Below are 24,020 nucleotides of genomic sequence, written 5' to 3' on the forward strand. Positions count from 1 at the left end.
TTTTTAGGGTAAGAGGAGGTGCCACTGGCTAAGGTGAGACTTATAAAGTATGGTATGGGTCGATCTTGAACAGCGGTGTCTTTCCCACTCATTACTTTGCATACTCCTCGTTCTGTGTTTGTTCCTGATATAGACCTAAAAGTACACAGAGAAAACAAACAATGAGGCTACGTCAGATTTTGGTCTGATGAGTTGAACCTCTATTCTCCCTGCCACTCTTTGAGGAAAATTTTGTAAAACATATGATTAAAGCGTAGGTGCCCAACGTACATCAAGGAGGGCCGGATGCATTCTAGATTTGGAGAATAGCCACATACAATAGATTTTAATACAATGGAACACAAGAGACTAATGTGAACATAAGTCGTAGAAAGTGATTGTGTAGTCAGACATTTTAATGTACTGTTACTTTCAAATAATTACAAATTTAATTCAAGGCAAATATCAGACAGATGGTTCACTGTCTAAGACAATTATTTTTCACATGAAAAAGTACAAAGGTTTTCATTTCACATTATTTGTTACATTGTTGTAGAAATAATTATTGGGAGTAAAAATTGTCTTTGATTAACTAAACTAGTTATATACTTCAGAAGCAACCTTTTGATCCTACATGACAAATTAAAATTTAAATTAGAAGTCATTTTGGTTCTCCATCTGCACTGGTCCGGCAGATAAGCATCTTCCCTTATATTTACAAATAATTTAAGAGTGAACACATATATTTCAAGAGAGATAAATAACGGAGTCCTGTGAGCTATGATGCTCTTCATTAAAAAAACAAATCAGATATAAATCACACATTAAACAAACATGTTGCGCATGTTTCAATGAACTAAGGTGCAAAAGTTACATTTGCCAGTGTAAACATTTTCTTCAAGATTTGCTGGTAGGAGATGAGCTTTGGATGTATAACTCATTACAAACGATTGATTGCCATCTTCTGCAACCTTTCAACATGCCTCTTCAAGGACAGTCTGCGTGTACTTCTGATAAGATGTCTCAGTCTTCACTGGAAGTGCTAATTTTCACACCTGAATCTTCAGGACTCAGGAAATAAATCTGACTGGAAGAAATGTTGAAGCTTTCATTAGGACTAATGGAAATTTGCTCCCCGTTCAGACCAGAGGGGTATGGAAAATCCCAGAGCCAGCCTTCAAGATGTGCAGAAGAGCAGTGGTAGTTCTTAGTACTGAGGTAGGACTCATGCAAGCTCAATTTAGGCGGAAGGCTCATGCATTTTCTTAGTGTCCCATTACTGTGAGCAACAGAAAGAAAGTAAGTATGTTAACAACTTTTCTGATTCGTTTCAACTTTTTTTGTTTGCACAAACATTACAATTGAACATATATTTTAATATCACTATGTAAATGCAGTCATAGATCATTTCAAACATCTGTGATTACATTTCTTTGTTCAGAGATAGTCAAGTAAAATGCATCTATTCACAAATCAATTCAAAATAGACCATAATACAGTCAAACAAACTTAGTACTGCCTGCCTGACATGCATTCCTGGTGCATCTTTCAAGTGAACATACAACCCGTTTAAGCATCTCAAATCATGTAGTATTACTCTTTGCCTCTCATCAACCAAACATTTAGACTGTCTACAAATGTGCCAGAGATCTTCATGAATCACGCTCCTGCTTCATCCAATTTATCCATTATTCACTCAGAGTAGGTGACTATTAAAGCAATGAACATCATTTACTTACATTTGAACATTCATTACAGTACCTGCTAAATTCGTTAACATTTAATTTTGGTTTCTAGAATCCTTTTATGCGATTCTCCGGAACTCTTTACTTTCGTTTGTTAACACGTTATAATCTTATTTCCCATTTGGAACTGACCTTATTGGTTGCAGTCTGCTGTTAGTTTTTTTCTTTTTAAATGGATCTCAGAATAAAATACACATTTTCTTTTTCAGAAGAGGGTATGGGCCTTAACATTTGTCCTCTAGAGCTCAACTCCACTTTGTGATAAGGACCTCTGACTTTCACAGTAACCAGTAAGGTTTACTCCCTTTGGATGGTCTACCAAGCCATATGCAGTTATTGACTGTCTTGAAGATTGTCCATTATGATGCACACCAGCAAGGCCAAGCCTCTGATGTTCAGCACACAGTCTGACATTATGAATGGGGGGTCCTTGGAATTTGCTTCTCAATATTCATTCACAAAAAAGAAAGCGGTCTTCTATAGCGAGATTTAAAAGTCCTGAAACCTACTCCCTTGTGTGGAGTCTCCCAAAGTGTGAACTTGTCTCTTAAAGGTCCGTCAAGAGAACACATCATGCTTTTCAGAATTTTGTTAAATGGCTCCATATGGAGATAGTATGAGGGAGAGAAATTGCTATGTACGCCACACGAGTTCCACATTGCATTCATGTAGATGGACATGAAGTTAGATCAATGGAGAGGGATCACATCATTGAGAACCCAACGTAAATGAAGATCCCAATGAAGGTCTCAGTAACTGTAGGGTTAGTACTGTACCTGTGCACAGCATGTATATATTTGTTTCCTTAATTGATATGTTTTGGAGGAAATGAATAAAGTCTCGCAAAACCTCGTACCTACTCCAATTTCAGGACTTTTCTTTTTTTATTGACGTCAAGCAAAGTTAAGCCATGAACCCTCGGGGGGATAACCAACCTCCTGCATGCACCAGATTCAGTACTGAAGGACTCAGCTGTTTGTCATCCTGATGGTTTCTTGAACAAATAGCAGATCAGACCACAGCAACCAAGAACTTGCATGGACCCTTCCTGTGAGTAAAGACTTGAATACACGTTCATGCCAATGCCTTGTATTTTGTCTCCAGTGTTAGGAATAGCTGTGATGCACAGTTACCCTTGCTGAGAAGCTCAAGTCTTTGCTATGTATAGTGCCTAATTTGTAAAAGAATAAGTGCCAGATCGAAACGAAATCAAATAAAAGTATTATTGACTGGGGAAAAAAGTGACAGATCCAAATTCATTTAAGAAGCCCACTGGTAACACTGCAGAATGTTGAAATTGCCAAATACCAAGGCCATCCCGTTTTTACTTCACCTCATGACTCTTTTATCAACTAGTATTCTCTCCATTATCCTAAATCGTATCCATTGTAGGTTGCTTTTCATCCCTGCTTCCGCCCTTTGCCTTTTTTCTGTCTCGCTCTTCCTCCTTATTTCCCTCATTTCATTTACTCCTTTAACCCTTTGCGTGCTGGTGACGGAACCACTCCGTCACCAGCCACGGATGCGCTGTGCTAATGATGGAGTGGTTCCGTCCCAGCCCGGCCGCCGCACCTGCGCGGCATCAATTCCGTGCCTGCGCTGAGCGTGCTATTGAGCGGGCGGGGCCATGACGGAACCACTCCGTCACAAGCACAGCGCCCCCGTGGCTCGTGACCCACCGCTGCGGTGGAATTACCGCCGCGGCCAAGGGGTTAAAGCCAGATGATTGAAAATAAGTCCAGATCCTCAAAAAGAGTGCTGGTGGGCCCACACCTGTTCAGGTTAAGCATTGGCGATATACCAATGCCAGTGGTGTTCTGGTTGGAGTCTGTAATGTTTTCATCACAATCCTCTTAAATGTACTGAGAATAAAGTAACTTTCTTATTCAAAGAAAATGTCCTGCCTTGAAAACGAAGTGGACAAATGAATAGGAATTATTCATTGAAACCAGGGCACATGTTGAGGGTACATACGTCTACCTACTCTTTTTACAGGGAGGATGCAGTCTACCCTCCCAAGAGGCTGGGCCCTACGGAAATATGGTGAACTTATCCAGGTGTAATTTTCAGACACCGGGATACTTTCAGCAGCACCTGCACTTTGTCTGCTTTTGCTCCAAACAGCAACGTGAAGGCAGAGAAGGGGCTTATATGATTCCAGCTGAGACCATAATAAATGCCAAATTAAGGGGCCACCAGGCCTCCTTTAGTTGGAGTATCCTGGCTGGGAGCTATGGGGCGCCTCACACCTAAATGCACAGGAGAGGAATCAAAGGCATGCAGCTTAACACTTCACAGGTACAAGATAAATGCATTTGACTTTGTCCAGGCCCTGTTTATAACATATATGCACGCACTGTTAAGAATGTCAGATTTGTTGGTCTATCCCAGTATTTACACAAAAAACAATTTAAATACAGCGACTTTGATGTATTTCTTTTATAACACTATAGTGCTACTCAACCCATTGCAGGGTGTCAGAGTGCTTTACATCACATGTAAACATTACATATTGACAATAAATTGTGTGTAAACAGTGTACAGGATGTGTTACGTAAGACAGTAAGGGTTACAATGTGTAGGAGTCACATTTCCTTCATAGCTCACTAGGCTATATTAGAAGTATTACAATTTATGAACTCCAAGTAACAAAAGCATCTGTGTTAAAAGCAGTAACCAACTTACCCATTTACATAAAATATAAGTCTGTCATCTACCTTTTACATAATGTGCTTTGTAGAGACACATTAACGCTCTATGCTACTATGATTCAAAACTAGGATGAGAAAACACAGATCTCTCAAGAACAAAACGTTAGCTTCCAGAGTCATCTCACCATTGTTATTATCCCCAGAGATTTCTTTGGAACACAAAGATTAAGGCAGCAGGTGCCTTAACCCCATAAGATATTTGAAAATGCAGACTTTGCAACAAATTAAGCAGAACAGATTTGCTCCCACCTTCTACCTTGTTTCCAGTTTCTTTGTGGCAAGGTTGTAAACAATAAATGTATGAATTGAAGCCCAGGTTTTGCATTGGGGTCGAGACACTTTTTTGGCACAACACAGACGAAAAATCTTAATTTGTTAAATATTTGAATGCGCTCAAATGTACTCATGAGAGATCTACTAAACATGTGTTAGGTCTTAAATTTTGTTGTCAATTCCTGTGAGGTCATGGGTTGTGAAGCCACTTCTTGTTATGTCACGAGCAGTGATGTCACTTGCATACTGTGCAACTTGGCTAGTCTCCCCACTTCTTTATTTTTAGGACTTGCTAGATTCCTGTCAGGAGGCAGCACTTCACTACCAGATAAAAGGCCAAGGAACAGCGGACTCTAAAAGTAATCTTACCGGTCAGCGGGTTCCTGGTGTAAGCCTTAGCTATAAAATAGTTGACGAAAACAAACCATTTACATTACACATTATGAGGGATCATTGCAGTTAAAGAAAATATGTAACCAAGGAGCTGACACTTTGCTGCATGGCTCGCGTTGTGGTGTTCTAAGGGCAAACCTAAGGTAACACCGTTTTTGTGACATAAGAAGCTGCATGCCTATGGGAATGTTTCGCGTTCAATTTCTGCTTTAAAGAGAAAGTTCCTATCAACCATGCTTATTGGCGTGTTTAAGCGCATTTTCATTTTGGTGGTCGTTTTCATATACACTTTTTATACAAAAAATATAAGGAAAACGCAAATCAAATGTTGCCTTTTGTAGAGATTCTTTTTTTGTAGTTTATTTGAAGTTTTTTTCGCTCAGTTGCTAAAAGATTTCCGATTCCCGCACATGAATGAGATTAAGGGTTTATGAGTGTAAATGAAGATCTGTTGAGGGAAGGGGGGTTTCGGGGGCAGCCGAGCCCGCGAGGTCTGCCCCCTGGGCAGATTTGGGAGGGGGAAGGGGGCGAGCAGAGAGCGGCCATTTTGCTGCTTTGGGCTGCCTGGGGAATAGCCCAAAGGCAGCCCAATTTCAAACAGGTAGAACAAGAGGTATTTATGGGGTTCCAGCGTTTCCCAGCCACCATTTTAGGTACTGGTGACCTGGAGGCTGGGAGCGCTGTAGTTAGGTGTTTTCAGGCTTTTTCAGGCGGTGTTACTTACTTGTATTGTGGCGGTTGTTGCGTGTCGAAGAAGGATCATGGCTTGCAATGACGACATCAGAGTTCTCGAAGCCATTCGCCTGTTCAGTGAGGCAGGGCGGATGGATTTGCTTGTGGGCTCTCAGGGCCCAGCGCGCCCGGCAAGGCGTGCGCCTGCGGGCGTGGCGGCGTCCGTTTTGGCCTGCTCGCCGTGACGCAAGACGGCGCCTGTGCAGGTGGGTGGCCAGGGCCACGCGGATGCCAGCGGCGCGGCCCTGGTTCGGGTTCCTGAGGTAGTCGGTGGCGGGTCGAGGGCACGGGTGGGGAGCGCTGCCAACGGCTCCCCGCCGCTGCTCCGGGAGGGTGAGGTGAGGCGGCAGGGAGGCGGGGTAGTGAGCGGGAGGAGGCCGCAGGCGGGGAGCGCTGCCGGGGAAGGAGGCGGGAATCCAGGCGAGGCACGCGCCGGGGAGAAGGGGAGGGGAGCTTCCCCGCTGCCGGCGCATGAGGTTTCTGGCCGCCCCAGGTGTGAAGGGGCGGCCGTGACGGAGCGGGAGGAGCACAGCAAGGGGGATAGTGGCAGGAGGACCCCTGGGGGGAGGGGAAGGAAGGAGGCTGCGGGGAGGGGGGGCAGAGGAGTTAAGGGGCAGGCTGGGCGGCAGGAGAGCCCGGCTCTAAGCAGGACAGAGGGAGGGGGAGGCAGGGTGCCAGGGGAGGGAAGAGTGAGGGTGTGCAGGGAGAGGCATTTTATGATGGCAGAGGGACTGGGGGCGGGGATGGTTGCAGGGAGCCGCGGTGGGCTGCAAGGGGGGAGGGTGTCAGTGGGGTGTCTGGGGGCAGGGGAGAGTGTGGAGGCAGGAGCGGCGTCCCCTTTGTTGCTGGATTCAGAGGACAGTGAGAGAGAGTGGGGGGGTTTGGACGCTTGGGGGGAGGGGGTGCAAGAGGCACGTGGCTCCCCTGGGGGCGAGGTGCGGCGTGATGGTGAGCCCTTCGTGGAGAGGGGGGGAGTTCGGGTGTGGGGGAGAGGGGGTGGGAGGGGCACAGGGGGGCGGGACTGGGAAGTTGGGGGGGCCTCGTCGGATGAAGGGGGCAGGGGTCGGGCCTGGTTTGGAGCGACTAGGAGATCGGGGTGGGGCGGGGGGGTCAGGTGGAGCGCGGGGGCGGGGCGATAGGGGGACAGGGGGCGTTCCAGGAGTGGGTGTGCGGTTCAGTTTGAGGGACCCAGCACACCGGACCTACCTTTTCTTTTGCAGGATGGCCGTCGAGGGTCTGCTGAATTGGCAGGGCTAGGGACGGCGGCGCAACGCCAAGGTGAAGGGAGGGCTGAGCCTCCCGCAGCGTGCCCGGCACCGGCGGGGGATCCCATCGCAGCCGGCCCAAGAAGGCCCGTAGCGGGCTCGCTGACCCCTCCACCCACAGGGCCGGTACGGCTTGGGGGGCACCGACAGAAGAGGAGCATCGCATCGGATGTTTTTACTGATTTAAGAGGGGTGCAGGAGGTAGTTACGGCCTCCGGCAGGGTGCAGTCTGCGCCACTGGCCGGAGTTATGTGTTTGGTGGAGTGCAGTTGATTGACGATGGGGACAGTTTGGAAGAAGGGGAGTTGAGGGATGGCGAGGGTGGTAGGGGGTCCAGTAACGGTGTTGGTAGTTTTTTGCAGGTGTCATGGGGCCCGAGGGAGATGACGGCCCGGACATCTTATTGGGAGAGGACAGCGTCCCTGGATCGGAGGGGTGAGGACCGGCGTGCAGAGTCCTTAGCGGCAGGTAATCGAATGGGTGCGGCACGCATGGTATTGGTGGGGGTCGGGGGGATCGGCTGCATAAGGGGAAATATGTGCGCTGGGGAACATTGCCAATTTAAACATGAATGTTCCGGTTGCGGTAAATACGGCCACCCCGTGGTTCGCTGTTGGGGTGCCTCTGGGCAGCACCAAGGTGGTCAACAGGGGCAGGCTGGGGGAGTGCGGTCGGGGAACACCCAGCAATCTGGAGGTGGTAGAGGAGGTAAGGGGTCTGGGTCAAAGGGCTCGTACTCCGTTAAGGTGGATTGTTTGTTATCGGCCCTGCAGGATTACCCAGACAGGGGGGCTGCGGATCGGTTAAGGACCGGGTTTTTGGAAGGATTTCGTTTGGGCTATGAGGGACCTCGGATGAGGAGATGGGCTGACAATTTGAGGTCTGCCAGGGAGCACCCGGAGGTGGTGCAGGGCAAACTGGATAAAGAAGTCAGTGAGGGCCGCATGGCGGGAACCTTTGAGGACTGGCCGTTGGAGGATTTGATTGTGTCCCCCATTGGGGTGGTGCCCAAGAAGGAGGTGGGGCAGTTTCGCCACATTCAACATTTGTCTTGGCCTGAAGGTGGCTCGGTAAACGATTACATTGATGAACGGGAGACCACGGTGTCTTACTCATCGGTTGACGCTGCCATGGCCCTTGGGTGTGGCTGCGGGCGCAATGGCGAAAATGGCAAAGTGGGATGTGAAGTCGGCTTTCCGGCTGCTTCCGGTCCACTCAGACGATTGGGGCTTACTGGGGATCCAGTTTACCGGCCGCTGGTACGTGGACAAGGCATTGCCGATGGGCTGCTCGATGTCTTGCGCACTTTGAGTGTTTTAGTACGTTCCTGCAATGGTTTTTCACGGAACGGACGGGTCACCAAGGAGTTACGCACTACCTGGATCACTTTTTCTTGGTCGGGGCCCCAGACTCCACGGACTGCCAGGTGGCGCTGGACAGGTTTCAGGAGATCATGGAGGACCTTGGGGTGCCATTGGCACCGGAGAAGACAGTGGGGCCAGGCACGGCGCTGTCGTTCTTGGGTATAGAGCTGGACTCGGTGTCTATGGAGGCCCAGTTACCAGCGGAGAAGCAGCAGCAGATGTTGGGGATGCTGGAGGTTATGGTGGCAAAACAAAAAGTAACGGTTTTGGAGATACAAGTGCTGTTGGGGCACCTCAATTTTGCTTGCAGAGTGGTGCGCGTCGGGCGGACGTTCTGTAGGAGGTTGGGCAGGGTCTTGGCTGGGCAGAGGCCCCCGCATCACCACGTGCGGTTGTCCGCGGGCGTTCGCGAAGATTTGCGGATGTGGCAGTTTTTCCTGCAGCACTTTAACGGGGTCCCCATGCAGAGAGGGGAGGACCTGGTCTGGGATGTCTAGATTTTTTCGGACGCGGCGGGGAGCGATGGTTGCGGGCTCTACTGGCAGGGGAAGTGGTGTGCGGAGAAGTGGCCCCCGGAGTGGGCGGGGGGTGGAATGAGCAACGCGTTCCTGGAGCTTTTCCCTCTGGTGGTGGCGGTCTCACTGTGGGGGGAGGTTTTGGCCCACAGACGTGTGACCTTTCATGTGGACAACATGGCGGTGCTGCAGGTGGTGAATCGCCAGTCCACCAGGGATGTGCAGGTGCTGAAATTGCTGCGAGTCTTTGTGTTGGGTTGCCAGCGCCATGACATTGCTTTTCGCGCGGTGCATGTTCCTGGGATCAATAATGACATAGCGGATGCTTTGTCTTATTCACAGTGGGGGAGATTCCGTGGGTTAGCAAAGGACGCGGATCGGGACCCGACATGCATGCCTCCGCAGCTGTGGTACGTAGGCAACACAGGATGTTGCAGCTGGTTCTAGGATCATTGGCGGAGTCGATGAGGACAACGTATGTGTCTGCATGGGGGGAGTTTGTGGCGTTCGGGGCGCTTTGGCGGGCTCCGGGGCGGGAGAGACAAGAAGATGTGGTACAGTTTATATTGTCACTGATCGTCAAATGACTATCGCGGGTTACAATAGCGGGCAAGCTGGCGGGGATTGCCTTCATGGGCAAGCTCTTGTGGGGTTACGCATCGTCCGCGGGCGAGCTCGGATCGAGGATGCTGGAAGGTTGGGCCCGGGAGTGTGGGAGGTCAGATAAGGTTCGGCTACCCTTGTCCTGGGCACTGTTGGGGAGGGTAGTAGGGGCCTTGCCTTGGGTTTGCAGGGATGGGAAGGAGACTTGCCTGTTCGCTACCTTAATGGCGTGGATGTTTGCGGGGGCTCTTTGGGTGTCTGAGTTGCTGGGATCGAGAGCCGGTATGGGCTACGGTGGTCGGAGGTGCAGTTTCGGAGGGAAGAGGTGCGCCTTTGGTTGCGAAAGTCTAAGACAGACCAGGGGAGTGTTGGCAGGTGGGTAGCGTTGAGAAAGGAGGCATTGGGGGGCGTGTGCCCGGTATGGTGGGGCCTGCAATGGCAGGTGAATGAATTGGCAGAGGGTTTGGTATTTCGGCACGCAGATGGGCGAGGGGCAACGGGGTCCCAGCTGTTGGCCGTGTTGCGGAAAGCGTTGGATCTGCTGGGGATGGAGGGGAGAAATTATGGCACACACTCATTTCGCATCCAATTGTTACCAGCGGTACGTGCACCGGGAGGAAGCTCATTGAAAGTACGGTTGTTTGTTTGTGACCTATGTATTTACCCGTGTTTCTCGTTTCAGGTTCTGTGGCTGGTACCCTCGCCCGTGACATGTTGGTGTGGATAGTGGCCCACTCCTTTGTGAAGCGGGCCCAGGTGCAAGCGCAGGATAGTTATTTTGGGGAAAATCTGGGGTTTAACCCTGCCCTGTTTAAGGTTCATTGGTTTGGGAGAGGGGGTATGCGGTGGAAGGAACTGGTAGGTACGCTAAATAGTCTGCTGGCGGCAGGTCGGTGTCCTGACGTGTTGGTTCTCCACTTGGGGGAGAATGACATGGTGCAAGAAATGGGTTTGATCTTGATGAGGGCCATGAAAAGGGACCTGGAGGAACTTCGAAGGAGGTGGTCAGGGTGTACTGTGGTTTGCACTGAGTTGGTCCCGCGGAGGGTCTGGAGAGGTGCAGTGAAGTCTCAGGCGGTGGAAGAGGCCAGACGGAAGATTAATGTCAAGATGGTGCGTTTTTGTAGGCACTTGGGGTTTTCACATGTCTTGCATCGGGACATCAGGTACGACGCACCAGAATTGTTTCGGGGTGATGGGGTTCACCTTTCCCGCATGGGCATGGACCTGTATTTGTTAGAGCTACGGGAGGTTTTGTCCAGATTGTTGAGGGTGCATCGGGAGTGAGGTACCGTTGGGGCAGGGTTTCAGGTTCTGGTTACCGGGACAAGGGGGTGAGGTGGGGGGGCAGGAAAAGGAGGAGGCAGTGTAAGCACCTACCCTTCCACCTTTTCCTGGGTGGCGGAGTTGTTTTTGAAGTTGGCCAAGTTTGGCTGGAGTTTGGTAGTTTATCGTTAAGTTTGGGGAGTTGGTGAACAGGAGCGGGGAAAGGTTAAGCAGTTTGGTAGTTTACATTAGAGGGTAGTTAGTAACAGTTGCAGGAAGGCAAATAGGATTGTAGGTCTTGGGAGGGTTGGAGTTATAATGTATGTGATAAGATAGTGTATTATGTAATGTATTGGAAGTTATATATTGTATGTTGCTGGGTGTTTTTTTTTATCATGTGGGGATCGTAGGGGTGGGGGGAGGAAATGTAAAGGGGGTCAGGTAAATCGATGTTTAGAGAGGTTTTAGTTTTGTAAGGCAAATTGCCAGTTTTAATAAAGTGTGATGTGTACCTGTTAAAATAAAGCGGCCTTTTACTCACCCAAATGGTTGTCGTTGCTGCTTGCCCCCCTTTCCTCCCTCCCAAAGCAACTTATCTGATGCCGTGCGGCCCCTTAAGCCCATTGAGATTGTGAGTAGCATTAGAACCGGAAAACGCACTGCAGTTAAACAATACGCTTTTGTTAAGAGTGTCAGACTGCGAAATCAGGACAGTTGTGCCCCGATCCTGTATTTTGAACCCACAACCCACGCTAGTTTGCTTCCGGGTTCTCTTTGTGAATCTAATGGCATTTTTTAATATGGTTGACAGTTTTAATTACCTTAAAATATCCTTTATAATTAACTGACATTTGTACACAAATATTTTAAGGTTAAAAAAATAAGTTAATACAAATATCTGCACAAAAACATTGGAAAAAACATGCAGGCAAAGGAAACTGGTGAGTAAACAATCATTGGGAATTAGGAAGTAGTAAGTAAAGGACATAATAAAATAATTTGAAAAAGTATACATACGTACATACTATACATGTATAGAGAAGGCATTGTAAAAATAAAGCAAAACACTGCCTTCTACTGGAAAGAATACTTATTTTTGAAATAAAATGATTTTTGAAAATTAAAATTAATACAACATGAAAAGACGATCACTGAAAAAGCTGAATAGTCTGGCCTTTGACAGCTGGTGCAATGGTGAATTAAAAAATATATATATATATTGCAAACGTATGCCTCACAAAGTAAAAGAAAAAAACATGCTGCAATCCAAATGTGGCCACAACATACTTGCAATAAAAATTTGGAATTGAAAAACATGAATGTGGCCGTTTTCAGTAGTGTTTAATTTTTTTCAATTATCAAGCCTTTTAGTTGTGCTAGGCACTGTATTATTATTTATGAAGAAGAACAATAAAGTTCTAACCAAGCACTCAATACGCATAGTTAAAGGTCACCATCACTAGAATTATGTGTCAGGGGAGGGTCAAATTATGTGGCAGTGTTGACTAAATTATGTGACAAGAAAAGGCAAATTATGCAGTTTAACGCAGCACATTTTGTGAAAGTATTACTTCATAATTTTCTCATATTTACACTTGTTAACGCTGCCTTGGTATAGGTTGCACCTCATTAGTGCCATTTGAGCACCCAAATATAGAAATAAGCAACAGAAAGGTGACTACTCAACTTTCGCAAAGGGTCTTCCACTGCAAATCAACATATCCCTTCATTTTTCTAACCGTCTGAACAAGAAACAAATTTTCCTTTTGGCAAAATCTGCAGATTAGGCAGCAGATTATGGATTACGCGGCAAATCCACAACTAAGCAAAAAATGCCATGGCTGCACAAACTCATAATTCCATTGGCCCTGTTAGAGTGTGACCTGCGCATTTTATAACTAACTTTAAAAAGGAGACGTAACATAATTTACCCAAACTACAGGCAAAAAAAATAGCAGTTATGTAAAGATATTAAAAAAATAATTTTAAAATAAAAAAAAAACATTTTGACCCAGCGATAACATTGAAGAGAACGGAGACGTTTTTAGGTGATTTGAACAATGTGCACAAGTTTTGCGCAGTCACTCAACGTAAAAGTATCCAATGGGAAAGTTAATTGACCCATTGCCCCATGCTGTATGATCAGGTGGTCGAAAGCAAAATGTGAATGAGAGTTTATCAGATCAATAGATGAAGCCAGCTGATCAAAACCCCTTCCAATTATGTACATTAAGTATACATTTTTATGAAAAAAAGTTCTGGTGACACCAGAAGAGCAGTCTCAAACGCCGGATCTAAAATGTAAAGGATCTCAAAATTACTCAGATAATAATCTCTCGTTTTTTTTGTCTGAGCAATTCAAACTAAATAATCTCACAGAAACCTGTAAAACTCCCAACGACCTTGCTGTGCTTATATCAGACATTGTTTGCAGAAGCTCATCCACTTGTTTTTCAAACAGATCATTGTCGTCAAACGGATTACAAATTCTTGCTTGAAAGGTGTAGTTTTGAGCCATCTGAATCTTCTCATGGTAGCTGCATTGGGTATCTGGTGGAACTCATCAGATGCAGAATCCATCGCAGAAGCAATGAGAGATGCCTAGGGTTGCTCTCTCTCCAATTATTCTTAATACCTAATCTTTATCTTCACTTCACAATTTTTGTAGAAACGGGACATTATCATTCCATAATGAGAACTTCATATCGGACTATAATGGCAGATGCATTAGCAACCTTATCACTCGTAGCACTTAACCATTCACTCTTTCCCACTGGGTCCCTGTTGCAGCCTTCCTTATCTGGTGGTGCGCTAAAAGGAACTATATGGTTCCTTTCACCGTGTTGTGCTGCCCTTGAAGTGACCGTCTGATTCAATAGATATAGTGTTGTCTTATCTGGAGCACTATACTTCTTCTCCAATCCAGCTCTTAACATAGGAACTGTCCAATTCTCTTTATGCTATGAGCATTTTCCCCACAGGTGCTGTATAGACTATCGATTGAACTGTCTTTCTTGCTTTCTCTTTAATATCATGTAAGAAACAGGACTCTTCAGTTGTATTGACTGGAAGGCTGACTTTACGGGAACCTTTTCTTATTAAAAAATGACCACACATAGCTTGCATCTTTCGGGTTTTTAAAGTCACTCCATTGAGATACCCTGGCAATATCCAACCCTTGTAGAAAGGTCATCTTGTCAGCAATCATTTTGCGGTTGGTGGTCCTCATTGTTCATAAGTCTGAACTACCTGATCAATTTCCATCATCATATGTATAAACAGAAGAAGAATGGTTGTTTGTTCTTTCCTACAACTTCTCCATTCATGAAGCAATAACAAAAAAGTATGACATTCTGGACAAGTATCTATGTGAGCAGTTGTAGGGAGTCAACCATTAGTTTATAAAGACTACCCCACTGAAATGGCATGTTTCATCATTGAGACCTGCTCTTCTTCGTGTGGGGGTGCAATACCCAACAGGCACTCTCTTATGGAGATCTTTGATCACAAGGTTCAATAAGCCCCATGTGAAATCTTTAACTCCCACTTCCCACTTCTGAGAATTCTCTTTTATCTCAATGGACAGCAGTGGAAGATTGAGTTAGATTTTTGACGATCTCGAAGCATGGGCCAAGGATGAATCCGAACGCGACCTCGAGTGAGAGCTTGACCTCTAGCGTCGAGTGAGAGCTTGACCTCTAGCGTCGAGTCCGCGACTTTGATTTCTTCCTTTCTTTACTTCCTTTAAGCTTAGCAACAATAAGCTTAGCTTCTCTCTCCCGGAGGGCCTTAGGAGTCATCTTCTTACAGGATCGGCAGTCTTTGACATCGTGGTCGGAGCTAAGACACCATAAACAGCATTCATGCGGATCCGTAATGGACATGGTTTTGCCGCATTCTCCACAGGCTTTAAAACCCGTCTTCTTCGAAGACATGATGAAAGAAGAGATAAAGGAATACTAACAACACAGAGTAACATAGTTACAGTAAAAGCTACGGACGATCCCTAGAAAACCGTTAGCGTCGACGACGCGGAAAAAAGGGAACTGATGTCATCACGCCGGCGTGGGCCTAATATAGGCGTCGGTGACGTCAGCGGAGTCGCAAGCGATGCCGTGCCTCTATGACGTCCGAGTCCACGTCGGCGCGAAGCTACGAAAATAATTTCCTAATGTTGCTGACGCAGGGGGATATTCACAAGGTGAGGAATCCACACGGCAGATGTATCTATCAGAAAAGCGTTGTCTCTGAGCCAACTTGCTGTTTTTCTCATACATTCGTGGAATCTGTCTAGTGATACTGATTGATTCACCTCCAGTGAGAAAATAAGTTGGGTGTCGTCTGCGTATTTTACCAATTTGATTCCAAAGGATTTGATGATGGAAATTAGTGGGCTCAAGTATATATTAAACTAAATCAGACTGATCACCGATCCCAGATGGACACCATGCTGAATGGAATGGTGTTTAGAAGTGAAGAGAAGTAAGACCACTGCCTGTTGCCTATCTGAGAGGTATGACTTAAATCAGTCCAGCACTTTTCCCTCAATTCCGACATACATACATAAGTCTTTTCAAAAGGAGGTTATGATTAACCGTGTCGAAAGCTGCTGACATATCTAATAACACTAGTATAACTGACTGGCCTGTGTCTGATTGCATTCTTAATTCATCTAAGACAGTTACTAGTATGGTTTCTGTTCCATGAGCTGGGCAAAACCCAAATTGTACATCATCTAACTTATAGTTGTTTTCTAGAAATTGTGAGAGGATTTTGTGGACTAGTCGCTCTAGAATCTTTACTGGGTAAGGGAGCAGGGAGATAGGTCTGTAATTGGATGGACAGAGGATCAAGCATGGTTTTCTTCAATAGCGGTGTCACTGTTGCCTGTTTCTGGCAGACTGGCACAACTCCCTCGCTTAAGGATTGGTAGCAGATTTGACGGAGCTGAGGAAACAACTTTTCCTTAAATTCTTTCCACACTGTGTGGGAGAGGGTCCAATGGTGACCCGGAAGAGACACTCAGAGCAAGTTTACTAAACTTTTCTTCTGTGGGAATCTGGAGATAATCCAGAGTTATCAGCTGGTCTTCATCTACTTCCTCCTCCTACATTCCCTGTCATCGGCTCATATAGTCCGAATCCACTATCTATCTCATCTCCCTTGTTAATATCCAGACCATCAATAATTTTAGTGATATTCTCCTCGAAGTAGGCTGCTAGACTGTCACAAAGGTTTTTCATTAAATCTGGTTTGGAAAGGTCATTCACTATTTTGAATATAGCTCTGGCATTATTAGATGCCTCTAGAATGGATTTTCTATGGTACTCAGCTTTTGCCTGGGCAATTGTTCCTTGTATATGCCTAGTGCTACTTTCATTACTATTTTATCCTGTTCCTCAGAGTTTCTGCCATTTTTGTTCAGCTTGTTTACAACCCTTCTTTAATATTTTTAGCTCCTCTTTGTACTAGGGGGCTGATTGTTTAAATCTAGTTTTTAGCGCTTTCATTTGGGCCAGTTGATTGAGAGTATGGTTTATTAGATCACAAAAGCTAAAATAGTTTTCTTCTACTGATTTACTGGCTTCAAAGAAATTTGTCTCTGTTAACGTCGGGAGTTTTACTTTTCAGCAATTTGTTCCATTCCTTTCAACGTTGATGGTCTCTCCTAGGAGCAGTTTTATTATTTGTTCTAGAAATTATTACCAAAAATTGGACAAGAAAATGATCAGTCCAGCATAGAGGTAATATTATTATTATTATTAACATTTGTAAAGCGCACTGTAACCCCACGGGCATCCTGGCGCTAAGAGAAGCCAATCAGCACACAAACTGTTCAGCTACACGGAATAAAGGCTTACCATTCAGGAAGACTGCTACTCTTCACAACAGACAGACATCATATCCTAGAGAAGAGCCAGGTCTTAATTGTTTTGCGGTACAGCAGAAATGAATATGCTACTTACCAGTATGCATCTGTTCTTGGCATGTAGGGCTGCTAACATTCATATCTTATGCATAGATCGCCGCCTAGTGTTGGGTCCGGATGATTGCACATTGTTGTCCTGGAAGAGTCTTCGAAGTATCACGAGATAGGTGGCTCCTCCCCTGGACTACAGTGCGCATGGGCATCGACTCCATTCCCAGATTGTTTTTAGCCATTGTGGCAGAGATGGAGTGAAACAGTGTAAAGGATGTCCATGCTAATGATGAATATAGAGAGAGTATCTGCAGCCGCTACGGGCACCGGGGAGGAGGGCGGGCGATATGAATGTTAGCAGCCCTACATGCCAAGAACAGATGCATACTGGTAAGTAGCATATTCAGTTCGAGGCATGTGGGCTGCTAAATTCATTTCTTATGCATAGAATACATAGCAGTCCCTCCATTAACGGCGGTTGCCCGTGCCAGCTGCAGAAGCTTGAAAAAGTGTCTTGAGAACAGCCTGTCCTACAGCTGCTTGCTGTTTTGAATGCACGTCTACACAGTAATGTTTGGTAAATGTGTGTGGTGTAGACCATGTGGCTGCTCTACAAATGTCTTCTAAGGGAATGTTCCCTAGGAAAGCCATGGAGGCCCCCAATTTGCGTGTGGAGTGCGCCCTTGGGGGTATTGTTAAAGTACGTTTAGCCTTTTGATAACAGATTTGAATGCACTTAACAATCCATCTGGCTATTCCTGCTTTGGAAATGGGGTTGCCTTTGTGCTGTGCTGAGAAGGCAACAAAAAGTTGTTGTGTCTTTCTAAAGTGTTGTGTTCTGTCAATGTAGTACATTAGCGCCCTCCTAACGTCTAATGTATGAAGCATTCTTTCCGCTACTGTTTGTGGGTTTTGGAAGAATGCAGGCAGGTCAATAGTTTGGTTGATATGAAACTGTGACACCACTTTAGGAAGGAATTTGGGGTTAGTGCGGAGCACCACCCTGTTGGAATGTATTTGTATAAATGGCTCTTGGATTGTGAGAGCCTGCAGCTCACTTACACGTCTGAGCGATGTGATAGCAATGAGAAAAGCCACTTTCCATGTGGGAAACTGAATTTCGCAGGAGTGCAGTGGCTCAAAAGGTGAGCCCGTCAGCCTAGTGAGGACCACATTGAGGTTCCACAATGGAGCTGGTGGTGTTCTTGGAGGAATGACTCGCTTCAGTCCTTCTAGGAAGGCTTTAATGGCAGGCACCCTGAAAACAGAGAGGTGTTGCCGATTCTGGAGATAAGCCGCTATGGCGGATAAATGTATCCGAATGGAAGTGTACGCTAGATTGCATTTGTAAAGATGTAACAAATAGCAGATGATGTTAGGAATGGATGCATCTAGCGGGTTGATATTGTTGTCTGTACAGTACATGACAAACCGCTTCCATTTGGCTGCATAGCAAGCTCGGGTAGTGGGCTTACGTGCCTCCCGGATGATGTCCATGCATTCTGGAGGCAGGTTGAGGTAGCCAAATTCTAAGACCTCAGGAGCCAGATCGCCAGATTGAGCTGTCGCGGATCTGGATGCTGAATGTCGCCATGGTTCTGCGTCAAGAGCTGGGATGTGAGACGCAGCCTTTGATGCGGTACCACGGAAAGTTCGAGAAACGTGGTGTACCATGGTTGGCGTGCCCATGTCGGAGCAACTAGGATGAGAGTCATCGAGTGTTGCTTTAGCTTTCTTGCCACCAGCGGAATGAGAGGCGCTGGGGGAAAAGCGTACGCAAATTTGCCTGACCAGTTCATCCATATCACATTCCCTTGCGATTCCGGGTGAGGGAACCTGGCGGCAAAGCTTTGGCATTTTGCGTTTTCCCTTGTGGCAAACAGGTCTATCTCTGGATGACCCCACTGCTGGAAGTACGGGTGGAGAACTGATGGATGTATCTCCCACTCGTGCATTTGATGGCTGTATCTGCTTAGCAGATCCGCCATCTGATTGTCTTTGCCCGGGAGGTGTTCCGCCATGAGGAAAATGTTCCTCTGAATGGCCCACTTCCACATGCTCTGAGCCAGATGAGACAGCTGTGGAGAGTGCGTACCTCCCTGCTTTTGGATGTAGTACATGGCGGTCATGTTGTCCGTCCGGATCAACACGACTTTGTTGCACAAATGTACTTTGAAGGACTTCAGCGCCATGAAGATTGCCATCAATTCCAGGTAGTTGATGTGCAACTTCTGCTGCTGGGTTGACCACAGTCCCTGCACAGTGTAGTGGAGCACATGGGCTCCCCACCCTTGGAGAGATGCGTCCGTTGTTAGGATTATCTGTGGCACAGGCTCTTGGAACGGTCGGCCCTTGCAAAGGTTGTGTGGATTCCACCAATGCAGAGAGTTGTATGCCCGACCGGTCACCAACACTAGGTCTGTTAGCTGTCCCCGAGCCTGTGTCCACTGATTCGCCAAGCATTCTTGGAGCGGGCGCATGTGCAACCTCGCGTGCGGGACTATGAAGATGCAGGAGGCCATCATGCCTATCAACTGCATGAACACTCTCGCTGGTAGGGAGTGTTGCGGTCTGAACTTTTGGCACAGTGACTGAATGCTGTCGATTCTGACTGGGTTTGGCTGAGCCATAGCAGTCAGGGTGTTTATTGTCGCGCCCAGATACTGCCGCACATGGGCTGGTTGAAGGTGCGACTTCGGGTAGTTTAGCGAGAACCCCAGGCTGTGAAGGAGTTGAATAGTGTGGGACATGTCTGCGGCGCACTGTTGTTCCGACTTTGCTTGAACAAGCCAGTCGTCTAGGTACGGGTAGACATGTATGTTCTGTCTCCTGAGGTGCGCCGCCACCGTCGCCAGACACTTTGTAAACACTCTGGGGGCAGTAGTCACCCCGAATGGTAGGACTTTGAACTGATAGTGCCTGTTTAGAATGGTAAACCTGAGGTATTTTCTGTGGGATGGGTGGAGTGGGATGTGGAAATAAGCATCCTTGAGGTCCAAGGTTGCTAGGAAATCCCCTTGATTGAGCAGGGGAAGGATTTGTTGCAGTGTCAGCATGTGAAAGTGTTCTGACAGTATGTACATGTTGAGGGGGCGTAGATCCAGAATAGGTCTGAGGGATCCGTCCTTCTTTGGGATGAGGAAGTACAGGGAATAGACCCCTGTCCCTTCCTCTTCCACTGGCACGATCTCGATTGCGCCTTTTTGCAGCATTACCAGTACTTCCTGCTGCAATAAGTGCAAGTGCTCTGCCGACATAGGACGGTGTCTTGGGGGAATGTTGGGAGGAGTGGATGTCAACTCCAAACAGTAACCGTACTGGATAAGTTTTCTCACCCACCTGTCCGTGGTGATGGACGTCCAGACTGGCAGGAACTGCTGGAGTCTCCCCCCGACCGGTGTTGTATGGTCGGGGGGCAGTGACAGAGAGTCACTGTTTGTTGGCTGCAGAGGAACGGGAGTTGTTGTTTCCTCTGCCTCTGCCCTTGGCACTGTTACCTCTGTAACCCCCTCTACCCTGCTTGGGGTACGAGGATTGTGCACCACCCTTCGCGTATTGTGTTTGTTGGCCCAATTGACCTCTGGTAACACCACGTGCTCCTGAGCGACGAAAAGTGTTGCCCCTGAATTGTTGAGACTGAAGCGCCCCCATGGACTTAGCAGTCTCGTTGTCCTTTTTAATTTTTTCAAGGGAGGTGTCTACATCTGGACCAAACAGGGTGTCAGGATTGACGGGCTGGTTGAGGATTGTAGTTTGGATGTCAGGCTTAAATCCAGATATGCGAAGCCAAGCTTGTCGCCTCAACATGACGCTAGTGTTAATCCCCCTAGCCGCTGTATCTGCCACATCAAGTGCACACTTTATTGCAGCATTGGAGATAAGCTTTCCCTCTTGTATGAGCATTTCGGCTGCTTCCTTAAATTCATCAGGTAGGTGTTGAAGGAGCTGTTCTCGGGTGTCGTAATGCGCCCTATCGTATCGTGCCAATAGTGCCTGCGTGTTTGCAATACGCCATACATTGGCAGCCTGCGCCGCCACCCTCTTGCCCGATGCCTCAAGCACTTTCGACTCCTTGTCAGGGGGAGGAGCTTCACCCGTTGTTTGGGAGTTTGCCCTCTTGCGGGCATTGGCAACCACCAACGAGTCTAGAGGCAACTGTCCTCGAATATATGCAGGATCTCCAGGTGCTGGCCTGTATTTTTTATCGATACGTGGGTTCACCACCCTCGCTCTGGTAGGTTCCTTAAAGATCTCTGGGGCATGTTTAAGGACACCTTTAAGCATAGGAAGTATTTTAACTGTTCTCTCTGAGACGGAGAAAGTGTCAAATAAAAAGTCTTCCTCTACCGGGTCAGCATGCATGTCCACATCATGATTAGCTGCTGCCCGTTCGAGTAAAGCATTAAATGCAGCAGAATCCTCTGTTGGAGATGTACGTGTCCCAAAGGCTTGTGGATCTTGTACCACCTGATGGCCACTTTGGTCCCCAGTGTCGCCATATGAGTCCTGCTGAACATCAGGGTCATTGCCAACTGGGAAATTGTATTGGTCTTGTTGGTCATCATCATCCCCTCCTGATTGGTTGGGGGAAGGTGATGGACTCCTTCTTGGTGGTGGCAGAATAGGCTCAACAAGTGAAGGAATGTCTTGTGCTGGCCTCTTCTTCTTCAGTGGAATAACATATGATTCCAGTGGTTGGGAAGTGATTTTCCTCTTATAAAGGGTCAATTACCCTGTTTGGGCATAGATGCAATGCTCAGATAGCTCCTCTGAGGCGTGATATGGATCCGAGAGGCTCTTTGGCGTGGACGGATCCGACGGTTTTGGCACCGACGTGGTTGCAAATGCCTTTGGGGCCACCTTTGGTGGCAGAGTGTAAAGAAGCTTGCTTGAGGATTTCTGAGGTGTGTCCACCGATTTCGGAGCCGATGGCGTGGAAGCCGTGGACGACAAAGTCTTTTCCATAATACGTTTAAGTGAGTCCGTAACCTGCTTTGTGAAGGAGGTAGAGGGTTTTGTAACCGACGGCCGATCTTCTGTGGCGTCGGGGTTGCTTGGTGTCGACGGTATTTGCGTCGACGAATCTTCGGCTGCAATGTGTCGGGGCTCCGTTGAAGGCTTTGGCGCCGATGCAGCAGATCCCGCATCCTTGTGCCGATGCGTGGAGCCAGCGGCCTTTGGGTCGCGGCTTTTAGTCGACTGTGGGTCGGCCGTGCGTTTACTGGACGGCGCCGTAGCAGCGTCCGCCTTCTTGGAGGAGTGTTCTTTGTGCACCTTCTGCGGCGCTGTGGACGCAACAGCCTTCGTCGACTTTTGTGGGCCGGAGGGCGACGGAGTCGATGAAGGAGCAGGCTTCGACTTTTTTTGGAGGACGTCGGCCATTTTAGGTTTTGTCGAGTCCGTTGGTTTCGGTTTCGTTTTCGACTGGACGTCGGCCATCTTGTGTGCCGTAGGATCCGAACGTTTCGGTTTCGGTTTCGATACGGGCAATGGCAGCTCCGCTTGAGTGTCCGTGGCCGGGCCAGAAGGCGGGGCCGGGGATAGCGGTGCAGGGTCGTGGGTAAGGCCGAGTGGCGATCCCGTGACCTGAGCCTCAATAACGTAGACCTCGGGGCATAGCTCCTCCTCTGAGCTATCTTCCACGGCCCCATAAACTTCTTCGTCGTCCCCTACCTCCTCGACGTATTCAAGGTCTGGGGCCTGTCCTTCGATGTATTCCTCTGGATCGGCCTGGACCTCCGTCGACGGTGGCGAAATCTGGAGATGATGGCTATCGCCTTCCTCCTCGGGGTCGTCGAATATGTTGTCGGGTGCCGGTGTCGCTCGCTGGGCCTCAAGGCGCACCGCGCGCCGAAGCTTGAGCGTTTTCTTGGACCTGAACTTGGAGCAGGCCATGCAGTTTTCTTCGTTGTGGTCCGGCGACAGGCATTTATTACAGACCGGATGCACATCGATGTGTGGATATTTGGATCCACAGACGGGGCAGAACTTGAACGGGCTCCGCTCCATGGTAAGTTCGTCGGGTCTTGCTGCGACGAGAAGGCCTCGATGTCCGAGGAGTTACTTGACTCCGTAGATTTCCGGCTTAGAGAGTCGGACGACGCTCGAGACCGTACGCAAACAATACCGACGCAGGTAGTGAAGGCCTTTTGGCCTTAAGATGAAAGTTTATCGGTTCCGACACGGAGACGTCGAAACCACATCCGAACCCAATGGCGGAAAAAAACAATCTGGGGATGGAGTCGATGCCCATGCGCACTGTAGTCCAGGGGAGGAGCCACCTATCTCGTGATACTTCGAAGACTCTTCCAGGACAACAATGTGCAATCATCCGGACCCAACACTAGGCGGCGATCTATGCATAAGATATGAATTTAGCAGCCCACATGCCTCGAACACTTTGTATCCTCCTAATTTCCAAAGGGAGGGAATTCCAGAGGCGAGCTGCTGCCACGCTAAAGGCTTTCCCTCCTAGGGTCACCCTCCTTATGTTGGGGATTCTGACACAATAGGCCGTAGCAGAGAGAAGATTCCGGGAAGGCTTATACCACTGAAACTTGCCCTGTAGCGGCTTAGGGCCCTGCTCATAAAGTGCTCTAAATACAATGCACAGTGACAAGCCGGATTCTTTGGGCTACTGGGAGCCAATGAAGATCCACCAAGGCTTGTGTAGTTGACGACCAGTGTGGTCGAGAAAGTGCTAATTTAGCTGCTGCCGGCTGGACGCTCTGCAATCTAGTAATCAGATATCCCGGGTATTCCAATAGCAGGGCATTGCAATAGTCCAGGTGGCTGAGAATAGTACTCCTAACTACTGTTGACCTTGCCTGTTCCGGCAGAAGTGGCAGTACCTTCCGAAAACCACGAATCAGTAATATTATGCGCTTTAATGATTCCCAGCAACGGTTGCATATAAGCATAAACTTTCACCGGTTCCGATTTATACGGAAGGGGGGGGGGGCATCTGGCCGACAAATAAGAGTGCAGCCATCTAAGCGCTACTACTTTTACTCCAAAGATCTCCAGTCTCGAAAGCAGGATGTCATGGTTCACCGTATCGACTGCGGCGGACAGGTCCAGCAGAACTAGAATTGCCGATTGGCCGCTGTCCGCCCGCATCCGAAGGTCATCCAACACCACCACCAAAGCTGACTCAGTCCCATGACCCGGTCGAAAACCGAACTGTTCATCTTCGAGGATGTTGTTCGTCTCCAAAAAAGGGGACAGAGCCCTACTGACCACCCGTTCCACAAT

At 47.8% G+C, this 24,020-nt stretch overlaps 1 protein-coding gene across 1 annotated transcript in view; it reads right to left on the reverse strand.

The window, feature by feature from the left end:
* Window positions 1–377: 377 nt before the first annotated feature.
* Window positions 378–24,020, reverse strand: part of LOC144811522 (patatin-like phospholipase domain-containing protein 2) — a 245,088-nt gene continuing 221,445 nt past the window's right edge. The window contains exon 9 of the mRNA XM_078673863.1: window positions 378–1,258. Within this exon, the coding sequence (XP_078529989.1) occupies window positions 1,003–1,258 (256 nt within the window). The 3' untranslated portion in view covers window positions 378–1,002. The remainder of the gene's footprint in view (window positions 1,259–24,020) is intronic.

Source organism: Lissotriton helveticus, chromosome 1_1 (genome assembly GCF_964261635.1).
Source record: "Lissotriton helveticus chromosome 1_1, aLisHel1.1, whole genome shotgun sequence".
Lineage (NCBI taxonomy): Eukaryota > Metazoa > Chordata > Amphibia > Caudata > Salamandridae > Lissotriton > Lissotriton helveticus.